The sequence below is a fragment of the Nerophis lumbriciformis genome, linkage group LG28 (assembly GCF_033978685.3).
Source record: "Nerophis lumbriciformis linkage group LG28, RoL_Nlum_v2.1, whole genome shotgun sequence".
Classification (NCBI taxonomy): domain Eukaryota; kingdom Metazoa; phylum Chordata; class Actinopteri; order Syngnathiformes; family Syngnathidae; genus Nerophis; species Nerophis lumbriciformis.
Genome location: NC_084575.2, coordinates 34739546 through 34764355, shown reverse-complemented (window position 1 = coordinate 34764355; position 24810 = coordinate 34739546). Strand labels below are relative to the sequence as shown.

Sequence of the window (24810 nt, the reverse complement as noted above, 5' to 3'; positions counted from 1 at the left end):
CAGTCAAGGCGTTGAGGGGATCTGGTTTGGTGGCTGCAGGATTAGGTCTCTGCTTTTTGCAGATGATGTGGTCCTGATGGCTTCATCTGGCCAGGATCTTCAGCTCTCACTGGATCGGTTCGCAGCAGAGTGTGAAGCGACTGGGATGAGAATCAGCACCTCCAAGTCCGAGTCCATGGTTCTCGCCCGGAAAAAGGTGGAGTGCCATCTCCGGGTTGGGGAGGAGATCTTGCCCCAAGTGGAGGAGTTCAAGTACCTTGGAGTCTTGTTCACGAGTGAGGGAAGAGTGGATGGTGAGATCGACAGGCGGATCGGTGCGGCGTCTTCAGTAATGCGGACGCTGTATCGATCCGTTGTGGTGAAGAAGGAGCTGAGCCGGAAGGCAAAGCTCTCAATTTACCGGTCAATCTACGTTCCCATCCTCACCTATGGTCATGAGCTTTGGGTTATGACCGAAAGGACAAGATCACGGGTACAAGCGGCCCAAATGAGTTTCCTCCGCCGGGTGGCGGGTCTCTCCCTTAGAGATAGGGTGAGAAGGTCTGCCATTCGGGGGGAGCTCAAAATAAAGCCACTGCTCCTCCACATCGAGAGGAGCCAGATGAGGTGGTTCGGGCATCTGGTCAGGATGCCACCCGAACGCCTCCCTAGGGAGGTGTTTAGGGCACGTCCGACCGGTAGGAGGCCGCGGGGAAGACCCAGGACACGTTGGGAAGACTTATGTCTCCCGGCTGACCTGGGAACGCCTCGGGGTCCCACAGGAAGAGCTGGACGAAGTGGCTGGGGAGAGGGAAGTCTGGGCTTCTCTGCTTAGGCTGCTGCCCCCGCGACCCGACCTCGGATAAGCGGAAGAAGATGGCTGGATGGATGGATGGATACTGGGAAATCTGGAAATTTTTGGGAATTTGTCATGGGAAAGCCCGCGATTCCCGAAGAGGCTGAACAGTTTGAAGTTGGAACGCTTTGAAGCGGGTGAAAAATGTGGAAGGTAGGGCACGCCAAAATGTGGATAAGAAGAATAAATAGATGAACTTTGCTGTAGAAAACCATAGTCTTTGGAGCATTCACACAATGAGAAATAGTAATATGAATACCTAACAATAACACAAAGATTGTGTTTAAACGCACTACACTGTTGTAATTACATAGCCAACATATTGCGATTACTGAGGTCTACCAGCTCAGCGTGTCCAACTCCCTCTGCAGTTGGATCAATGACTTCCTGACAGACCGGAGACAGCACGTGCGGCTGGGGAAGATTGTCTCAGAACACTGGTACTCCTCAGGGCTGTGTACTTTCCCCCGGGCTCTTCTCCCTGTATACAAACTGCTGCACCTCCAGTCACCAGTCGGTAAAGCTGCTCAAGTTTGCGGACGACACTACCCTCATCAGGCTCATCTCAGATGGCGTCGAGACCGGCTGGCGTCCTGGTGCAGCCTCAACAACCTGGAGCTGAACGCCCAGAAAACAGTGGAGATGATCATGGACTTCAGGAAAGTCACAGCCCCACCATCCCCTCTCACCCTGATTGACTCTCCCACCCCCGTTTCTTGGTCACCACCATCACCCGGGACCTCAAGTGGGAGCCGACCATCAGCTCCCTCATCAAGAAGGCCCAGCAGAGGATGTAGTTCCTGCGGCAGCTGAGGAAACTTAAGGTGCCGACCGAGATGCTGGTGCAGTTCTACTCAACCATCATTGAGTCCATCCCTACATCACCGTGTGGTTCCCCGGCACCACAGTCCGGGACAAACATGGACCGCAGCACATGGTACGTGCTGCTGAGAAGGTCATTGGCTGCAAACTCCCATCCCTCCAGGACCTGTTCTCCTCTAGGACCAGGATGCATGTGGGTGGGATCACAGCTGACTCTTCTCACCCTGGACACAAACTATTCTCCCCTCAGGCAGGAGACTACGGTCCATCCAGACCCACACCTCCCACCACCTGAACAGTTTTTTCCCCTTGGCCATCAGGCACATGAAAAATAACAAGATCTGATAGCTCAGTTACAGTTCAATCAATCAATCACAGACTTTTTTTGGGCTCTGGGAATCACTAATAAGCCGGAGTTCTTTGAACGCAGATTTCTTGCCGGGACATATGGTACAATACAATCGGCAAGATAGGCTGGAGCTAGACCGTGTAGTATTTTATACGTAAGTAGTAAAACCTTAAAGTCACATCTTAAGTGCACAGGAAGCCAGTGCAGGTGAGCCAATATAGGCGTAATATGATCAAACTTTCTTGTTCTTGTCAAAAGTCTAGCAGCTGCATTTTGTACCAATTGTAATCTTTTAATGCTAGACATAGGGAGACCCGAAAATAAAACGTTACAGTAATCGAGACGAGACGTAACGAACGCATGAATAATGATCTCAGCGTCGCTAGTGGATAAAATAGAACGTATTTTAGCGATATTACGGAGATGAAAGAAGGCCGTTTTAGTAACACTCTTAATGTGTGACTCAAAGGAGAGAGTTGGGTGGAAGATAATACCCAGATTCTTTACTGAGTCGCTTTGTGTAATTGTTTGGTTGTCAAATGTTAAGGTGGTATTATCAAATAAATGTCGGTGTTTAGCTGGACCGATAATCAGCATTTCCGTTTTCTTAGTGTTGAGTTGCAAGAAGTTAGCGGACATCCATTGTTTAATTTCGTTAAGACACGCCTCCAGCTGACTACAATCCGGCGTGTTGGTCAGCTTTAGGGGCATGTAGAGTTGGCTGTCATCAGCATAACAATGAAAGCTAACACCGTATTTGCGTATGATGTCGCCTAGCGGCAGCATGTAATTACTACAGAGTGCAGGGCCAAGAACCGAACCCTGGGGGACTCCGCACGTTACCTTAACATAGTCCGAGGTCACATTGTTATGGGAGACGCACTGCATCCTGTCAGTAAGATAAGAGTGAAACCACGACAAAGCTAAGTCTGACATACCAATACGTGTTTTGATACGCTCTAATAAAATATTATGATCGACGGTATCGAAAGCAGTTCATGTTATTCTATTCTGTGTTATATGTCTTTTATGTTGCATGATTGAGCCAAGTAAAATTCCTAGTTTGTGAACCCGTTCTCAAACAATGGCAATAAAAACTATTCTGATTCTGATTCTGATTGCTACTCTATTTGAGACCCAGCCAATGTGTTACGTGAGCTCCATGCTAATCCATGTGTTCTAGTTGACCTTTCATAATCCAGCAAAGTGGCAAACAGCAACGTTTTTCTGAACATTCAGGTGTAAATCATGGTGATTTACACCTGTTTGACGTGACTAATGTGGACTGTCGGTGAAAGCTGGAAAAAATGAAACAATATCTTCCAGATGATTTATAAGGAATCTTGTTGGTGTCACACTGACGTCATGACTGGAGGAATGGTTGAACGTAGATGAGAACGCTTCTCCAGGATGAATAATCTCCCCTCCACCCACCCACGCACCTCCACCTCCTCCCGCCATGTCGGTTCCAATATCTCCTTTTTCTACAGCTCCACAAGAATGAAAGCTGATACCGTCAAAGATCTCTAGTGATATACATTCAAGGGATCTTACGAAGAGCTGACTTGTTGGTAACATTTTTACATTGACCAGTCAAATGTGATGAGATGCTGATGATGCAGCGTAGGAGGCGGGATGGTGATGGTGATGTTGCCGAGCGACAAGGTTACAAGCCTCGTCGCCTCAGCACTGCACCTGACCTTTGGACTTCAGTGCAGTTTCTGTGACTACATAGCTGTGTTAGCGTCATTGTTCTTTAACGAACACACACACATAATACTGCCTCCCCCTCTAATGGACCACACTTCCACCATGAAGATCTTTCACTCAACGAGGCTTGCGGCTGCTTCCTGCCATTTAAAACCTCAACATCGATGAGAACGATGAAACCAAACCTCACAGAGAGGTGGAACAAAATACTGGAACTGTTGAAAAAGCGCCCTCTTATTCTGATATCTGCAGGGCCGCGTCTCAAAAGGAATATTTCCATGAGTATATTTGAATAAGTATACTGAAGTGTGTACCGAGTTCCTCGAGGCCCAAATGACGATTGCAATATACGCCCACTTACTTTTTCTTCTTCTCTCGCTTTTTTTAAATGATAAATTGCAAGCGCTGGACTAGATTTAGTTCAGGGGTGTCAAAGTCATTTTATCTCAGGGGCCACATGGAGGAAAATGTGAGGACTATTCAAATCATGGCATTAAAAGTAAAAAATAAAGACAACTTCGGATGGTTTTCTTTGTCTGACTTTGGCCAAAAATAGAACAAACACATTCTGAACATATTACAATAAAAATAGAGATGTCCGATAATGGCTTTTTTGCCGATATCCGATATTCTGATATTGTCCAACTCTTAATTACCGATACCGATATATACAGTGGTGGAATTAACACATTATTATGCCTAATTTTGTTGTGATGCCCCGCTGGATGCAATAAACAATGTAACAAAGTTTTCCCAAAATAAATCAACTCAAGTTATGGAAAAAAAATGCTAACATGGCACTGCCATATTTGTTATTGAAGTCACAAAGTGCATTATTTTTTTTAACATGCCTCAAAACAGCAGCTTGGAATTTGGAACATACTTCTGTATGTCCCCTCCCTATGGTGTCCATGAACACATCATTAAAGCAGGTACATACTTCTGTATGTCCCCTCCCTATGGTGTCCCTGAACACATCATTAAAGCAGGTACATACTTCTGTATGTCCCCTCCCTATGGTGTCCATGAACACATCATTAAAGCAGGTACAAACTTCTGTATGTCCCCTCCCTATGGTGTCCCTGAACACATCATTAAAGCAGGTACATACTTCTGTATGTCCCCTCCCTATGGTGTCCCTGAACACATCATTAAAGCAGGTACATACTTCTGTATGTCCCCTCCCTATGGTGTCCCTGAACACATCATTAAAGCAGGTACATACTTCTGTATTTCCCTTCCCTATGGTGTCCCTGAACACATCATTAAAGCAGGTACATCCTTCTGTATTTCCCTTCCCTATGGTGTCCCTGAACACATCATTAAAACAGGTACATCCTTCTGCATGTCCCCTCTCTATGGTGTCCATGAACACATCATTAAAGCAGGTACATCCTTCTGCATGTCCCCTCTCTATGGTGTCCCTGAACACATCATTAAAGCAGGTACATACTTCTGTATGTCCCCTCCCTATGGTGTCCCTGAACACATCATTAAAGCAGGTACATACTTCTGTATGTCCCCTCCCTATGGTGTCCCTGAACACATCATTAAAGCAGGTACAAACTTCTGTATGTCCCCTCCCTATGGTGTCCATGAACACATCATTAAAGCAGGTACATACTTCTGTATGTCCCCTCCCTATGGTGTCCCTGAACACATCATTAAAGCAGGTACATACTTCTGTATGTCCCCTCCCTATGGTGTCCATGAACACATCATTAAAGCAGGTACATACTTCAGTATGTCCCCTCCCTATGGTGTCCCTGAACACATCATTAAAGCAGGTACATACTTCTGTATGTCCCCTCCCTATGGTGTCCATGAACACATCATTAAAGCAGGTACATACTTCTGTATGTCCCCTCCCTATGGTGTCCATGAACACATCATTAAAGCAGGTACATACTTCTGTATGTCCCCTCCCTATGGTGTCCATGAACACATCATTAAAGCAGGTACATACTTCTGTATGTCCCCTCCATATGGTGTCCATGAACACATCATTAAAGCAGGTACATACTTCTGTATGTCCCCTCCCTATGGTGTCCATGAACACATCATTAAAGCAGGTACAAACTTCTGTATGTCCCCTCCCTATGGTGTCCATGAACACATCATTAAAGCAGGTACATACTTCTGTATGTCCCCTCCCTATGGTGTCCCTGAACACATCATTAAAGCAGGTACATACTTCTGTATGTCCCCTCCCTATGGTGTCCCTGTGGCATACTTGCCAACCTTGAGACCTCCGATTTCGGGAGGTGGGGGCGGGGGCGTGGTCGGGGGTGGGGCGGGGGGCGTGGTTAAGATATATATATATATATATATATAAGAAATACTTGACTTTCAGTGAATTCTAGCTATATATATATATATATATATATATTTATAAATAAAATAAATACTTGAATTTCAGTGTTCATTTACAAACTACAACTCACAAACACTTTAGAGTTAGGCTCCACCATCAGAATGTGTACTTAAACTTATAAAGATCACATGGATATTATTCAGTGAGTTGATTCACCAAAACTAACCTGTTATACAGGAGGAAAAAGCACACAGGACGTTTCAATTGTTCACAGACTGGTCGCGCTCATCAGAATGACAAGACACTTCCGGTCTGCAGGTGATAGCATTCAATTGGGAAGAAACGCCCTACTGACCAATGTGAATACTGATAAATGTGGAATGACAGCTCCAAAAACGAATTCAAACCACAAAATAAAATAAATAAATCAACACAAAAATGTGACACATTATGGGTGGGTCACATATGCATGTACAGTAGATGGCAGTATTGTCCTGTTTAAAAGTGTCACAACATTGCTGTTTACGGCAGACGAACTGCTTTACGGTAGACACTGTTGTTGTGTGTTGTCAACACGTCACTCAGGTCCGCCTGAATTTCGGGAGTTTTTCGGGAGAAAATTTGTCCCGGGAGGTTTTCGGGAGAGGCGCTGAATTTCGGGAGTCTCCCGGAAAATCTGGGAGGGTTGGCAAGTATGCCCTGTGGTGTCCCTGTAGTGTCCATGAACACATCATTAAAGCAGGTACATACTTCTGTATGTCCCCTCCCTATGGTGTCCCTGAACACATCATTAAAGCAGGTACATACTTCTGTATGTCCCCTCCCTATGGTGTCCCTGAACACATCATTAAAGCAGGTACAAACTTCTGTATGTCCCCTCCCTATGGTGTCCCTGAACACATCATTAAAGCAGGTACAAACTTCTGTATGTCCCCTCCCTATGGTGTCCCTGAACACATCATTAAAGCAGGTACATACTTCTGTATGTCCCCTCCCTATGGTGTCCCTGAACACATCATTAAAGCAGGTACACACTTCTGTATGTCCCCTCCCTATGGTGTCCCTGAACACATCATTAAAGCAGCTACATACTTCTGTATGTCCCCTCCCTATGGTGTCCCTGAACACATCATTAAAGCAGGTACATACTTCTGTATGTCCCCTCCCTATGGTGTCCCTGAACACATCATTAAAGCAGGTACATACTTCTGTATGTCCCCTCCCTATGGTGTCCCTGAACACATCATTAAAGCAGGTACATACAGGTAAAAGCCAGTAAATTAGAATATTTTGAAAAACTTGATTTATTTCAGTAATTGCATTCAAAAGGTGTAACTTGTACATTATATTTATTCATTGCACACAGACTGATGCATTCAAATGTTTATTTCATTTAATTTTGATGATTTGAAGTGGCAACAAATGAAAATCCAAAATTCCGTGTGTCACAAAATTAGAATATTACTTAAGGCTAATACAAAAAAGGGATTTTTAGAAATGTTGGCCAACTGAAAAGTATGAAAATGAAAAATATGAGCATGTACAATACTCAATACTTGGTTGGAGCTCCTTTTGCCTCAATTACTGCGTTAATGCGGCGTGGCATGGAGTCGATGAGTTTCTGCCACTGCTCAGGTGTTATGAGAGCCCAGGTTGCTCTGATAGTGGCCTTCAACTCTTCTGCGTTTTTGGGTCTGGCATTCTGCATCTTCCTTTTCACAATACCCCACAGATTTTCTATGGGGCTAAGGTCAGGGGAGTTGGCGGGCCAATTTAGAACAGAAATACCATGGTCCGTAAACCAGGCACGGGTAGATTTTGCGCTGTGTGCAGGCGCCAAGTCCTGTTGGAACTTGAAATCTCCATCTCCATAGAGCAGGTCAGCAGCAGGAAGCATGAAGTGCTCTAAAATTTGCTGGTAGACGGCTGCGTTGACCCTGGATCTCAGGAAACAGAGTGGACCGACACCAGCAGATGACATGGCACCCCAAACCATCACCCAACCATGCAAATTTTGCATTTCCTTTGGAAATCGAGGTCCCAGAGTCTGGAGGAAGACAGGAGAGGCACAGGATCCACGTTGCCTGAAGTCTAGTGTAAAGTTTCCACCATCAGTGATGGTTTGGGGTGCCATGTCATCTGCTGGTGTCGGTCCACTCTGTTTCCTGAGATCCAGGGTCAACGCAGCCGTCTACCAGCAAGTTTTAGAGCACTTCATGCTTCCTGCTGCTGACCTGCTCTATGGAGATGGAGATTTCAAGTTCCAACAGGACTTGGCGCCTGCACACAGCGCAAAATCTACCCGTGCCTGGTTTACGGACCATGGTATTTCTGTTCTAAATTGGCCCGCCAACTCCCCTGACCTTAGCCCCATAGAAAATCTGTGGGGTATTGTGAAAAGGAAGATGCAGAATGCCAGACCCAAAAACGCAGAAGAGTTGAAGGCCACTATCAGAGCAACCTGGGCTCTCATAACACCTGAGCAGTGGCAGAAACTCATCGACTCCATGCCACGCCGCATTAACGCAGTAATTGAGGCAAAAGGAGCTCCAACCAAGTATTGAGTATTGTACATGCTCATATTTTTCATTTTCATACTTTTCAGTTGGCCAACATTTCTAAAAATCCCTTTTTTGTATTAGCCTTAAGTAATATTCTAATTTTGTGACACACGGAATTTTGGATTTTCATTTGTTGCCACTTCAAATCATCAACATTAAATGAAATAAACATTTGAATGCATCAGTCTGTGTGCAATGAATAAATATAATGTACAAGTTACACCTTTTGAATGCAATTACTGAAATAAATCAAGTTTTTCAAAATATTCTAATTTACTGGCTTTTACCTGTACTTCTGTATGTCCCCTCCCTATGGTGTCCCTGAACACAACATTAAAGCAGGTACATACTTCTGTATGTCCCTGAACACAACATTAAAGCAGGTACATACTTCTGTATGTCCCTGAACACATCATTAAAGCAGGTACATACTTCTGTATGTCCCCTCCCTATGGTGTCCCTGAACACATCATTAAAGCAGGTACATACTTCTGTATGTCCCCTCCCTATGGTGTCCCTGAACACATCATTAAAGCAGGTACATACGCGTCAGCAGGAAATGATAAACGCCACAATTTGTATTCCACCCTTCACAACAACTCTTACGGATGAAAGAAAGTGCTCATTAATCCTCTTGAGTGTTCAAAACGTGTAGGTGCGACACATTTACTGGCGCCCAAGGAGCTATTGAGTGCGAGGAAGAAGAGGGTCTTAATGAGTGCGAGGAAGAAGAGGGTCTTACCGTGTCCGGCAGCCTCCGTGAGGCGGCAGGACGAGGCGAGGAGGAGGAGGAGACACACCGCCGCCCACAGCCGCCGAGACGTCATGGTACACCGGAGAGGGTCCGGAGCAAGAAGGGGAAGAGAGCCGTCTGTCAGATCTACATGGCGGAGGAGAAGCTGCTCGTCCTGGTGATGATGATGATGATGATGATGATGATGGTGCTGCTCTCTGATTGGCGGGAAAGGGAACATCAACACAAACACCAGCGGGCCCCGACAGATGAATACGTCAATGACAGATGATACATTACACCACTAGGGGGTGCTCTCTCCTCTCAAACTGATGAATTCGACAGATGATACATTACACCACTAGGTGGTGCTCTCCCATCTCAAACTGATGAATAGTATTCTAGTGATGGGTTGATGAGGCGTTTCGACACATTGCAAAACTGTATTGATACTGTGTCGATACTGTGTCACTAAATACTGACATCTGCTGGACATTAAAAATCCCTACAGGCAACCTGTGGACCGACCCAACTGACACTGATTTTATGACCTAGTATATACAATAATATAAACTAAGTCATTGTATTTCATTTAGGATTATTTCTAGAGATAAATGCATTAAAAGGTAATATCGGAAATTATCGGTATCGGTTTTTTTGGTTTTTTTTTAAATCAACATAAAAAACACAAGATACACTTACAATTAGTGCACCAACCCAAACAACCTCCCTCCCCCATTTACACTCATTCACACAAAAGGGTTGTTTCTTTCTGTTATTAATATTCTGGTAGGTTCCTACATTATATATCAATATATATCAATACAGTCTGCAGGGATACAGTCCGTAAGCACACATGATTGTGCTGGTCCACTAATAGTACTAACCTTTAACAGTTAATTTGACTCATTTTCATTAATTACTAGTTTCTATGTAACTGTTTTTATATTGTTTAACTCAGGCCCGGCCCTAATCTATCTGGCGCCCTAGGCAAGATTTTAGGTGGCGCCCCCCCACATCGGCAGTGAAGTGTATATACTCACAAGAACCCGAATAGCTTTGTCTTTGACCTTTTTTCTTTTTTTTTTTACTTACAACTATACCTAATATATAAAGGGGTGGAAAAGTGACTATTACCTGCAGGGCAAACATTAGCTAACCAGAAGGCAATAACAATGTAAACAAAAAACACCTGCTTAAAAGATCTAATACAAATGTCCCTGAGGAATGTAAGGTGGGAGTACTGTAATTACCTAACGTTACATTATTATTTTCCATAACAATTTAGCCCCCTCCACAATATTAACCCGACGTTAAAACAGAATTAGCTATTTATTGATTAGCAATTGCCGAGTCATGTAACATTAGCTTAATGCTAAAAAGCCAGGTTACTATCACATTCTGTAACAGACAAATAATTTCATGTAGGCTAACGTTACCTACTTGCTACCTCTGTCTTTTCTCATTTCTCCTCCTCTTCTTTTCTCTTTTTTCTTCCCTGGGCACCTGACAGTTTTGGCCGTTTTGACATCTTGTGTTGATTTTTTGATGTGGTGACGTCCAAAAAGAGTCATGATACGGGAAGGGAGGGGGCGCACCGTGCGGGGGGGGGGGGGGGGGGGGGGGGGGTGGGGGGGGGAGGCGTAATGTTGTAACAAATAATATTATTTATTTAATATTTCTATTAAATAGGCTTTACTTTGCATTTTAATTAACGTGGGATTATTTTTTTGTATTTAGAAATAATAGTACCAACTTCTTTTTTTTTTCTCCAACATTTGTGGCACTGGCGTGGCGCCCCCTGATGGACGGCGCCCTTAGCATTTGCCTATACGGCCTATGCCACGGGCCGGCCCTGATGACAGATGATACATTACACCACTAGTGAAGTGAAGTGAAGTGAATTATATTTATATAGCGCTTTTCTCTCGTGATTTAAAGTGCTTTACATAGTGAAACCCAATATCTAAGCTACATTTAAAGCAGTGTGGGTGGCACTGGGAGCAGGTGGGTAAAGTGTCTTGCCCAAGGTCACAACAGCAGTTACTAGGATGGCGGAAGCGGGGATCGAACCTGCAACCCTCAAGTTGCTGGCACGGCCGTTCTACCATACTTGCCAACCCTCCCGAATTTTCCGGGAGACTCCCGAAATTCAACGCCTCTCCCGAAAACCTCCCGGGACAAATATTCTCCCGAAAATCTCCCGATTTTCAGCCGGAGCTGGAGGCCACGCCCCCTCCAGCTCCATGCGGACCTGAGTGAGGACAGCCTTTTTTCATGACGGGAGGACAACAGGGTGACAAGAACTAAATCATCCAGACTAGAGATAAATTGTATTATGTTTATCTTACCTAAAAATAAATATATTTACTAATTAAAAAAAACCAAAAACGAAATACATGTTTACTATATTTTGCTAAAAACATCAAAATTAATTGTATTTTTATTTGTATTTTTTTCTGACTCCTTATTACATCCAGCCATAGAATTATACATTAAAATAAAATAATTAATTTTAAATGATCATAATAATTCATTTAAAATGACCATATTTAATGGATGGATGGATGGATAATATATATATATATACATACACATATATATATATATATATATATATATATATGTATGAAATACTTGACTTGGTGAATTCTAGCTGTCAATATACTCCTCCCCTCTTAACCACGCCCCCAACCACGCCAGATGGGTGGTTTGGGCATCTGGTCACCTTCCTGGGGAGGTGTTTAGGGCACATCCGACCGGTAGGAGGCCACGGGAAAGACCCAGGACACGTTGGGAAGACTATGTCTCCCGGCTGGCCTGGGAACGCCTCGGGATCCCCCGGCAGGAGCTGGACCAAGTGGCTGGGGAGAGGGAAGTCTGGGCTTCCCTGCTTAGGCTGCTGCCCCCGCTTCCCCACCTTGGATAAGCGGAAGATGGACCGATGGATGGACGGATGGATGGACATTAGTTAAATGTGGCATAATTATTTAGTAAACCATTTTGCAAAAAGCATAAACAAGAGAAACGTACGGCGTAGGACTCATCGATTGCCATTTGAAGTTCCTTGGAGTAGCCCAGTCGAATTCGGCTGCGTATCTGGAAACCTCGTCAGGGGACTGCAGAATTTAGACCGTGATTGCAGTACCATATCTGGCCATATTCTTACATATGGCTCCTTTAATGTTTACAATATTAATAGTGGAACAAACCTTTATGCTCTGCTGCACCAGAATCAGCAGTGGCTGCTTCATCTGAGTTTGACCCCCCCCCCAACAAACACTCACCAGCAGTCTAATGATGCCTATGATGGTGAGTGAATAATGTCAACACTGGTTGGCGCTTTTGGTTAATTAGTGAACTGCCATACCAACGGCAGTGACTAAGAAATCAAGTAACACCATGGCTATATCAATTATATAATAGCAAAATACAGGTAAAAGCCAGTAAATTAGAATATTTTGAAAACTTGATTTATTTCAGTAATTGCATTCAAAAGGTGTAACTTGTACATTATATTTATTCATTGCACACAGACTGATGCATTCAAATGTTTATTTCATTTAATTTTGATGATTTGAAGTGGCAACAAATGAAAATCCAAAATTCCGTCAATTTAGAACAGAAATACCATGGTCCGTAAACCAGGCACGGGTAGATTTTGCGCTGTGTGCAGGCGCCAAGTCCTGTTGGAACTTGAAATCTCCATCTCCATAGAGCAGGTCAGCAGCAGGAAGCATGAAGTGCTCTAAAACTTGCTGGTAGACGGCTGCGTTGACCCTGGATCTCAGGAAACAGAGTGGACCGACACCAGCAGATGACATGGCACCCCAAACCATCACCCAACCATGCAAATTTTGCATTTCCTTTGGAAATCGAGGTCCCAGAGTCTGGAGGAAGACAGGAGAGGCACAGGATCCACGTTGCCTGAAGTCTAGTGTAAAGTTTCCACCATCAGTGATGGTTTGGGGTGCCATGTCATCTGCTGGTGTCGGTCCACTCTGTTTCCTGAGATCCAGGGTCAACGCAGCCGTCTACCAGCAAGTTTTAGAGCACTTCATGCTTCCTGCTGCTGACCTGCTCTATGGAGATGGAGATTTCAAGTTCCAACAGGACTTGGCGCCTGCACACAGCGCAAAATCTACCCGTGCCTGGTTTACGGACCATGGTATTTCTGTTCTAAATTGGCCCGCCAACTCCCCTGACCTTAGCCCCATAGAAAATCTGTGGGGTATTGTGAAAAGGAAGATGCAGAATGCCAGACCCAAAAACGCAGAAGAGTTGAAGGCCACTATCAGAGCAACCTGGGCTCTCATAACACCTGAGCAGTGCCAGAAACTCATCGACTCCATGCCACGCCGCATTAACGCAGTAATTGAGGCAAAAGGAGCTCCAACCAAGTATTGAGTATTGCACATGCTCATATTTTTCATTTTCATACTTTTCAGTTGGCCAACATTTCTAAAAATCCCTTTTTTGTATTAGCCTTAAGTAATATTCTAATTTTGTGACACACGGAATTTTGGATTTTCATTTGTTGCCACTTCAAATCATCAAAATTAAATGAAATAAACATTTGAATGCATCAGTCTGTGTGCAATGAATAAATATAATGTACAAGTTACACCTTTTGAATGCAATTACTGAAATAAATCAAGTTTTTCAAAATATTCTAATTTACTGGCTTTTACCTGTATGTATTATCCATCCATCCATTTTGTACCGCCCGTCCCCCTCGGGATCGCGGGGGGGCCGCTGGAGCCCATCTCAGCTGCATTCGGGCGGAAGGCGGGGTACACCCTTGACAAGTCGCCACCTCATCGCAGGGCCAACACAGATAGACAGACAACATTCACACTCACATTCACACACTAGGGACCATTTAGTGTTGCCAATCAACCTACAGTATCCCCAGGTGCATGTCTTTGGAGGTGGGAGGAAGCCGGAGTACTCGGACGGAACTCACGCAGTCACGGGGAGAACATGCAAACTCCACACAGAAAGATCCCGAGCCTGGGATTGAACCCAGGACTACTCAGGACCTTGGTATTGTGAGGCACATGCACTAACCCCTCTTGCACCGTGCTGCCCTCAATATGTATTATATTGTGCTAAAATAAATTAACTAAATTAATAATAAATACGTTTAACTAAACGGTCAATAAAATCTATAGGCACAGCTGCACACATAATTGGTAGCAAAGATGGCGCCTCTCGTTTAGTTGGCCATACTCTCTTTATACATGGCTCTGCTTGGGCTGAGGGGGATTTGGGGACCCCCAAAACCTCAACACTCCACCTTTTTTTGTTAAGTACATAACTCCACATAGTTTTAATGTGACAATCTACAATGTAAATAGTCATGAAAATTAAAAAAAACATTGCATCGAATGAGGAGGTGTGTCCAAGCTTTTGGCCTGTACTGCACATTTTTGTTGAATCTGAAATTGAGTCAAAGCCCACACTGATTATAGTTTTACTTTACATATCAAAAAAAGAGTGACCAATAATTGTAAGTAGTACATTGGCTTTTCCAACTTAGAAGATATACCTTCTGGTGGGACACATCTTTTGACATGACATTGTTTCCATTGGATTTCCTGCATTGTATTCCCCGTTGAGGCTAACAGAAGGATACATTTTGTAATGTGTGAGGAAGTAGGAGTATCAGCAGAGAACTCACATGCACAATGACAAGATGTAACACCACAACAAAAGGTCAATACGTTTTATTCCAATAAAACCTTTTGTACCTCATTTGAAGTCCAACCATGTCATTGACTACTTGGGTGAAAACAATGTAGTCAATGAGGATGTGCTGCGGGTCAATTCCATCATTTTAATCCACCACCAGCGAGCTCCTCAATTGAGGAAACAACTCAAAGAAAGCCTGCAAAAAACATACAGAAAATCACTTATTGTGACAAGAGTGTGACACATTATAACAACACCAATTAAATCATAAAAAAATAGCATTTCTACGGAGCCCCTAAAGCAGTGGTTCTCAAACTTTTTTTGTCATCCCCCACTTTGGACAAGGGGGAGTTTTCAAGCCCCACCTGCCCCCATCGCTCCAACAGAACGCTAATGCAAAGCTTAACATTTTAAAATTTATTGAACATCAAGTAACATCAAGTTGTATACATTCAAACTCAATAACATAGAATAACATCAAGTTCAATAATCAATCAAATAACTGTGCAGCTGTGGTATAACTTGCATCAAGTTCAATAATAAATAAAATAACTTGCATCAAGTTCAATAATAAATCAAAAAAAGTGTTATAACTTGCATCAAGTTCAATTATGAATCAAAAAAAGTGTTGTAACTTGCATCAAGTTCAATAATAAATCAAAAAAAGTGTTATAACTTGCATCAAGTTCAATAATGAATCAAATAAAAGTGTTGTAACTTGCATCAAGTTCAATAATAAATCAAAAAAAATGTTATAACTTGCATCAAGTTCAATAATAAATCAAAAAAAGTGTTATAACTTGCATCAAGTTCAATAATGAATCAAATAAAAGTGTTATAACTTGCATCAAGTTCAATAATAAATAAAACAAAAGTGTTATAACTTGCATCAAGTTCAATAATAAATCAAAAAAAGTGTTATAACTTGCATCAAGTTCAATTATGAATCAAAAAAAGTGTTGTAACTTGCATCAAGTTCAATAATAAATCAAAAAAAGTGTTATAACTTGCATCAATTTCAATAATGAATCAAATAAAAGTGTTGTAACTTGCATCAAGTTCAATAATAAATCAAAAAAAATGTTATAACTTGCATCAAGTTCAATAATAAATCAAAAAAAGTGTTATAACTTGCATCAAGTTCAATAATAAATCAAAAAAGTGTTATAACTTGCATCAAGTTCAATAATAAATAAAAAAAAATGTTATAACTTGCATCAAGTTCAATAATAAATCAAAAAAAGTGTTATAACTTGCATCAAGTTCAATAATAAATCAAAAAAAGTGTTATAACTTGCATCAAGTTCAATAATGAATCAAATAAAAGTGTTGTAACTTGCATCAAGTTCAATAATAAATCAAAAAAAGTGTTATAATTGCATCAAGTTCAATAATAAATCAAATAACTTGCATCAAGTTCAATAATAAATAAAATAAAAGTGCCACTTTGCAATCTTTGCAAAAAAAAAGGAGGAGCTATGCATTTGGCAAGACAGGGCAAGTGACAGCACTTTTGCCACTTTTGCCCCTCAGTGGTCGTGTTTTGATCAAATTGACCGCGCTCACAACATCTGTTAAAACCTCATTGAGTTGGGGGCTGAGCTGCCTTGACGCGAGTGCTTCCCGGTGAATGACACAGTGTGTCCAACCCTCTTTAACCTACTCAGTGGCCTAGTGGTTAGAGTGTCCGCCCTGAGATCGGTAGGTCGTGAGTTCAAACCCCGCCCGAGTCATACCAAAGACTATAAAAATGGGACCCATTATCTCCTTGTTTGGCACTCAGCATCAAAAAAGGTTGGAATTGGGGGTTAAATCACCAAAAATGATTCCCGGGCGCGGCCACTGCTGCTGCTCACTGCTCCCCTCACCTCCCAGTGGGTGATCAAGGGTGATGGGTCAAATGCAGAGAATAATTTCGCCACACCTAGTGTGTGTGTGACAATCATTGGTACTTTAACTTTAACTTTTATTAGAGCCTGCAGCTTGTTTCTTCACCCTGCCATGGTCATTGCGCCATCAGAGCAAAAGCCCACACAGTTTTCCCATTTAAGGTCGTGTTCTTTGAGGAAACTGTCCATTATCTTGAAGAGCTCATCAGCAGTGGCTCTATTTTTGATGTATTTGCAAAACAGCAAATGCTCGCAGTGACTCGCCATTCACAAAGCGGACGTATGCGATAAACAGGCAGTCTTTATTGCTGTCAGTAGCTTCGTCCACTTGTAAAGCAAAACGACTTTCTTTTCATTTGTCTCCGAGTTGTTCCTTAAGAGCACTTGCAATGTCGCATATACGTCTCGCAACTGTGTCGTTTGACAGTGGGACAGACAGCTTTTCATTTTGCTGCGCTTGTCTCGTCAAGTTTGTTCCGCTTAGCCCCGCCCCCATTAGTTACTGTTGCTATGTCTGACAAACTTTCGCTCCTACCTAGAAATTTAAAGCCTACAGGAAAAATAAGTAATTTACAATTACTTATATAGCGGATTTCACAGACAGAATCACAAAGTGATTTACAGTGTGTATAGCAAATGAAAGCATAATAAAAAAATAAAAAATTAAAGTGAAATTTCCTCCCGTTCCTCGCGCCCCACCTGTCATGTCTCTATTCCCCACCAGTGGGGCGCGCCCCACACTTTGAGAAACGCTGCTTTAGGGGCTCCGTACATTTCAAAGAAAGGTGATTTTCAACATTTTTTCTTGGTCAGTCAAGCTTTAAAAATGTAACATTTAAATAACACAGTAGTTAAGAGTCGTGTTAACGGTATACCGTATTTTCCGCACTATAAGGCGCACCTAAAAACCACAAATTTTCTCAAAAGCTGACAGTGCGCCTTATAACCCGGTGCGCTTTACATATGGATAAATATTAAGATTCATTTTCATAAAGTTTCGGTCTCGTAACTACGGTAAACAGCCGCCATCTTTTTTCCCCGTAGAACAGGAAGCGCTTCTTCTTCTACGCAAGCAACCGCCAAGGTAAGCACCCGCCCCCATAGAACAGGAAGCGCTTCTTCTTCTACTGTAAGCAACCACCCGCCCGCGTAGAAGAAGAAAAAGCGCGCGGATATTACCGTACGTCTCATTTCCTTTGTGTGTTTACATCTGTAAAGACCACAAAATGGCTCCTACTAAACGACAGGGATCCGGTTCATGAAAAGACGCAATCTCTCCATCCGCACACGGATTACTATTTCACAGCAACTGATATTCCTGTGAACCGCACTGTGGATACAACGGGAGCATGTACGGTGAATATTCGCACCACAGGGAATGAGAAGTCATCCTTCACTGTGGTTCTAGCTTGCCATGCTAATGGCCAGAAACTTCCACCCATGGTGATATTCAAAAGGAAGACCTTGCCAAAAGAGACCTTTCCAGCCGGCGTCATCATAAAAGCTAACTCGAAGGGATGGATGAAGAAAAGATGAGCGAGTGGTTAAGGTAAGTTTAAGTTTGCGCGAAGAGGCCGGGTGGCTTTTTTCACGCAGCTTCGTCCATGTTGATATACGACTCCATGCGCGCCCACATCACGCTGGTTTTTAATATATTATTAAAGTTTGACTGACCTATCTGACTGTTTTTTTGACATTCCTTTAGCGCAGTTAGATGCGGCTTATAACACGGGGCGGCTTATAGGTGGACAAAGTTTTGAAATATGCCGTTCATTGAAGGCGCGGCTTATAACCCAGGGCGCCTTATGGTGCGGAAAATACGGTAGTATCAGTTTTCGTAAGCTCCACTTTTCGTGTTTTTTGATTTTCAACCATAACATTCCCCGTTTTTTATACCGTCACAGTTATCCTGCACACCAAACATTGAGCATAACAAACAAAGAATCCCACATGTTGGTAACTTTGTTTTTTTTTGGCAAAAAAAAAAAAAGACACCATGGGGCCACAGGAAGTTGTGAGTGTCAGCACTTTGATAAAGAAGGTGAGAAACACTGTTACAGGGGTTCTCAAACTTTTTTTCCCCCCCAAGTACCACCTCAGAAAACACTTGGCTCTTCAAGTATCACCATAAGGACTAACATTGGTCTACATAGTGATTAAAAACAAGGCAGAGGTTTTGTTTAACGCTGTAACATTACACACACTGGGTTTGAAAGTAGATGGATGGAGCACACGTACTACTAGCGGTACACGTGCCACAGTTTGAGAATGACTACACTATGTACGGTAATTCAAGAGAATGGTGACAATTTCAATGAGGTCCCTTTGTCACAAAGCTGAATTTTTATAATTTTGATCTACATTGGAATGATTGTAGCGCTTTTAACCAGGGTTTCTACAGGTGTCAGAAAATCTAATTAAATATTTTTTTATTGCCATTTGTAATGCCTGCACTTAGGAAAAATGTAATGCCCACGTCCACCCCCAAATGGTTATAATATATAGTCATAATTGTCTGCATACACACACACACACACACAATCGTACGCATTTGACAGTGATAATCTTGAATATTTGAATAATTTACAATAACTGTTACTATCTCATGAATTAGAATTGGCTCGCAAGATTGTTTCATCTGAGAATTTATTTTTAATCATTTATTTTTCTGACTTCGTGCACGGCCGTAGACAACAGCCAATTAAAAGGCTCCGCCTGTCAATCATCACACTGTACCTTAAATCAAAATGATTACAGGGGAACTGCACTTATGCCCTCTGAATAAACATCCAATTCTGAACGAGTAGATCAATGTAATACAGCCAGAAGTCATTTTTTGAATTGTATCTCTTTAGAATCTGCTGTAAAAATGCCAATCTTCTGAAAGTTATGACCTGTAATAGCCACAAATTGGAGGATATGTTTTTTTAATCAGGATGCAATTTAAAAAATAATTGAAAGGTTTTATGGAATAATAAACAAACTAGGGCAAGACAAAAAGGCGATTCAGAGGGTCATAAAGTCTGCACAAAAAATCATCGGCTGCCCCCTCCCCTCCCTGAAGGATTTACACAACTCCCGTTGCCTCAACAGAGCAAAAAGCATCACCAAGGACAGCACACACCCTGGTTTCCACCTGCTTCCATCGGGCAGGCGCTACAGGTGCATCAGAGCCAGAACAAACAGGCTCAGAGACAGCTTATTTCCCAGAGCTGTCACCATCTTGAACTCTAACTTATAATAATAATTCACCCCTATACAATATCCTACTCTAATACCCTTCGAGTGCAATACGTCCGACTGATTGTTATTTATTACTCCGGTACTCTTGTCTTGTTCTGTATATTGTACAGTATTTTGTATTTCTATAGTGTTTTGTATGTTGTACAGGATTGCTTATTATTTTTATTGGATAGTAGTCTGTTTATTTCAATTGTTAGTTATTACTCTTGTGTAATTTATTTTTACCCCATATTTGTTCCCACTACCGCACCTTAAATTGGAGTCCTTAATCTCGTTATATGCAAATATAATGACAATAAAGTCCATTCTTCTTCTATTCTTAATTTTTTTTAGCAAAATCCTTTTAATGTCTTTTACTGCTTTTTAATGCCCCACAGAAACCCTGTTAGTGAATTAAAATGTGAAGAATACCAACACGGCCCCAAACCCTTCAATTTTTCTACATGCTGCCCACAGTGGTAACAGTCAGGACACCCCAGAATGAAACTTGGCGGTTTAAAAAGACAGCAGATACCTTAAAGAGGGTGGTGCTTTGTATTACGCTGGAGGTGCAGCACATCTCCCGAATGGAGTGCATGGAGAGTTGGGGTGCGCCGATGTCCACCACAGGCACGCCGAGCCGAGCGGCCAGAATGGGTCCGATGGTGGTTCCACACGGGCTGTCGTTACGGACCATCACATCCTGCAGGAGCAAATGTGGGTCAACAGCAAACACTATTTGATAAATGAGTGGCACGTTTGGAATTGTTCCCTCTATGAAAGAATAAATGATGACTGAATGTTTGTCCTTTATAGAATCAATTGTCACTTGGAGTGCAACGCTTCATTTGAACAACAATTTCAGTCGATTCAGAATTTGAGATGGCCGATAAGATTCAAGGACAATGATATTTTTTTGAGAACGATTTCATGAGTTGAAATAGATTTAGTAACATTTTACAAAAACAATTCAACCAGTGTGACTGTGAAATAAATAGTGGCTACAGTTGAAGTTTCATATACCGTATTTTCCGCACTATAAGGCGCACCTAAAACCCTCCAATTTTGTCAAAATCTGACAGTGCTCCTTATAATCCGGTGCGCCTTATATATGGACCAATATTGAGCCACAACAAACCTCAACTTCATTTTCATAAAGTTTAGGTCTCGCAACTACGGTAAACAACCGCCAACTTATTTTTCCCCGTAGAAGAAGAAGCGTTTCTTCTTCTACGGTAAGTAGATTTAGATTTAGATTTAGATTTATTGGTCCCTTTGGGGAAATTCATTGTCACTGCCGTACATTTAAACAATAGACATTACACATCACAAAAAAAATAAGAAAAAGACATCATACATGACCAACACACATTTACAGGCTTGTCAGACAGGATAAGGGCGGCTATAGCTGCAGGGATAAGGCTTTTCCTGAGACGGGCCCTCCGGAATTTGATAGTTCTGTACCTGCGCCCTGATGGTAGTGGGATGATGTATTGGTGTAGTGGGTGAGTGATATCCTGGACTACTGTTTTTGCCAGTCGGGTGATGGACCTGTGGTTTAAGTCTGAAATGTTGGGTGTGGGTAGGCCGATGATTTTAGCTGCTATGTTTGTAATGCGTGTGAGTTTGGTCCGGTTGGTTACAGAAAGCATGGTGAAATTAAAGCTGCAAGCAGCATTGGTCGGGCCCGCGTATTTGGCAGGTGCTAGTCCTAACTGTCCCAATACTTTTGTCCAGTGATAGTCATAAGTGTCCCAATACTTTTGTCTACTTTTAGTCTGAAGTGTCCCAAGACTTTTGTCTAGTGTACCTACCTTGTCTGCATTGTGTGGGCACGTTGGTGCTTCCTGCTTTTAAGCAGCCATCTTAAAAAAACAGCAGCGCAGCAGCATCAGCGCAGCGGGTCTTTGAAGGGTCATAAAATCAAAACCGGATCAGTTAGAAAAAAAGCGCTTCTGTCATTGTAATCACAAGGGTTCAATCTCTCTCCTGTGTTAGTTTGAAGGCGAAACGACAAACGCGCTCAGAGGAGTTCGTTTTTTGAAGGAAGGTGACCGGTTTTTACAAAAAATTTGTTTTGAAGGGGGAATAGCAAACTTCCTGTTGATTTTTGCTGGGGGTTGTCAATTTATGAAATGTAGGTCTAAGTGAGACCTACATAGAGGTTTTTGTTTCATGTCTCTCCGACCTTCCCAGTGGGAGTTACAGGCAGTTTTGTCATTTTTTTTCTTCCGAGGAGCAGTTTTTTTTGCGTTTTATTAAAAAATTGCAGTAGAGCGCAATTTTGAGATTTGGGGTTAGGTTTTTTTTTAGATCGCAACTGTTGCCAGTCCTGATGTGTGCGTTCAGTTTGGTGAGTTTTGAAGCATGTTAAGGGGGTCAAATTACAGCTCAAAGAGGCAAAAGTGACTGTTTTTAGTACTTTTTTGTCTTGAAGGGGGAATTGCCAACTTCCTGTTGATTTTAGCCCGAGAATGTACTATTATGAAATCTAGATCTGAGTCAGACCTACATAGAGGTTTTTGTTTCTCCGACCTTCCTAGTGGGAGTTACAGGCAGTCTAGTTTTTTTTTTTCCTAGGGGGCGCTAGAGCGCAGTTTTGAGTTTTGAGGTTTGGTTTTTTGATAAAAAGTTTTGCCGTATATTACTGATGTGTGTGTAAAATTTGGTGAGTTTTGAAGTATGTTAAGGGGGTCAAATTACAGCGCAAAGTTGCGGAAGAATAATAATAATAAAACCTTAGAAATTCAATAGGTCCTTATGTCCCATTGCATAAGGACTCCCTTCGGGAGTCCTTTTGCAATGGGCCATGCGGGCCCTAAAAACATGTGGAACAGTACAGAAAGATGGGTTGAACAATGCTTTGGTAAAGTAATAACAGGAGATGAGGTGCAACGTATAGTCCTTTAAGTTTTCGGATGGCTGACAGTCTTTGTTGACTTCTTTTTTGAATGTCCGTGGTGTGCTGATCAAAGGTGAGTTTATTGTCCAAGGTTACGCCCAGGTATTTAAAAGTGTCAACTGTTTTAACTGTTTGTGTGTTTATAATGATGGGGTTTATCATTTCTGTATTATTATTTATTTCAATAACTGCTTCTTTGCTATCACTTTTACCATCATATTTGTACATATCCTATTTTTCCTCTTTCTATTCCCTCCTGCTCCGGCCCGGCTGCACCAAATGATAATATAAATACATTTAATAAAGTCAAATACAAATAAGGCAAGAAGAGAAGTATCCTACACTTCTCTTTTGTAAAGTAAATATGTACAGCTGATATGGGCATCTACATCAACTACCGTATTTTTCAGATTATAAATCGCAGTTTTTTTTCATAGTTTGGCCGGGGGTGCGACTTATACTCGGGAGCGACTTATGTGTGAAATGATTAACACATTACTGTGAAATATCAAATATTATTTATCTCATTCACGTAAGAGACTAGGCGTATATCAGCAATCGTCACACACACACACACACACACACACACACACACACACACACACACACACACACACACACACACACACACACACACACACACACACACACACACACACACACACACACACACACACACACACACACACACACACACACACACACACACACACACACACACACACGGATTCAGAAAGGCTGGAATAACTGGAACTGCAACTGACGATGACTCTGACTTAAGCGACGTACCGATAGAAGAGGAAGCGGCGCATTGTCTACCTTTGGAGTTGGCAGAGTTGTTTAGAAGCGACACAGAGGAAGAAGATTTCATGGGATTTAGCAATTAGGAGTGACAGATTGTTTGGTAAACGTATAGCATGTTCTATATGTTATAGTTATTTGAATGACTCTTACCATAATATGTTACGTTAACATACCAGTTGGTTATTTATGCCTCATATAACGTACACTTATTCAGCCTGTTGTTCACTATTCTTTATTTATTTTAAATTGCCTTTCAAATGTCTATTCTTGCTGTTTGTTTTATCAAATAAATTTCCCCCAAAAATGCGACTTATACTCTAGACCAGGGGTCGGCAACCCGCGGCTCCAGAGCCGCATGCGGCTCTTTGATCACTCTGATGCGGCTCAGCAGCTTACTTGCTGACCCCCCCAATTTTCCCGTGAGACTTCCGGATTTCAGTACCTCTCGCAGAAAACTCCCGGGATTATTATTCACCGATTTTCACCTTTACAGCTATAATAAGGGCGTGCCATGATGGTACAACATTTGGCGCTCTCTACAATCTGCATTAACAGCGTGCCAGCCCAACACTTCATTTACGATATACATCACCTGCTTGCACACATACGTGACAGCAAGGCATACTTGGTCAACAGCCACACAGGTTACACTGACGGTGACCATATAAAACAACTTTAACACTCTTACTAATAATGCGCCAGACTTTGAACCAAAACCAAACAAGAATGACAAACACATTTCGGGAGAACATCTGCACCTTAACACAACATAAACACAACAGAACAAACACCCAGAATCCCATGCAGCCCTGACTCTTCCGGGCTACATTATACACCCCTGCTACCACCAAACCCCCCCCCCCCTCTGTGCGTCGGTTGAGGTGGGCGGGGTTTGGTAGCGGGGGTGTATAATGCAGCCCGGAAGAGTTAGGGCTGCATGGGATTCTGGGTATTTGTCCTGTTGTGTTTATGTTG

The 24810-nt window shown here is 42.4% G+C and overlaps 2 protein-coding genes across 5 annotated transcripts in view; both read right to left on the bottom strand.

Annotated features, from left to right (window-relative positions):
- Positions 1 to 9637, bottom strand: part of LOC133571077 (receptor-type tyrosine-protein phosphatase-like N) — a 53739-nt gene extending 44102 nt beyond the window's left edge. The window contains exon 1 of one of the 3 annotated variants that reach the window (XM_061924121.1): positions 9334 to 9637. In XM_061924121.1, coding sequence (XP_061780105.1) covers positions 9334 to 9565 — 232 coding nt within the window. In that variant the 5' untranslated portion in view covers positions 9566 to 9637. The remainder of the gene's footprint in view (positions 1 to 9333) is intronic. The other 2 variants (XM_061924120.1, XM_061924122.2) reach the window with 2 other exon arrangements.
- A 5401-nt stretch (positions 9638 to 15038) lies between these two features.
- dnpep (aspartyl aminopeptidase) overlaps positions 15039 to 24810 on the bottom strand; it is a 38513-nt gene continuing 28741 nt past the window's right edge. For both annotated transcript variants that reach the window (XM_061923490.1, XM_061923492.1), the window contains exons 14-15: positions 20665 to 20832; positions 15039 to 15214 (exon numbers count right to left, since the gene is read on the bottom strand). In XM_061923490.1, the coding sequence (XP_061779474.1) occupies positions 15164 to 15214; positions 20665 to 20832 (219 nt within the window). In that variant the 3' untranslated portion in view covers positions 15039 to 15163. The remainder of the gene's footprint in view (positions 15215 to 20664; positions 20833 to 24810) is intronic.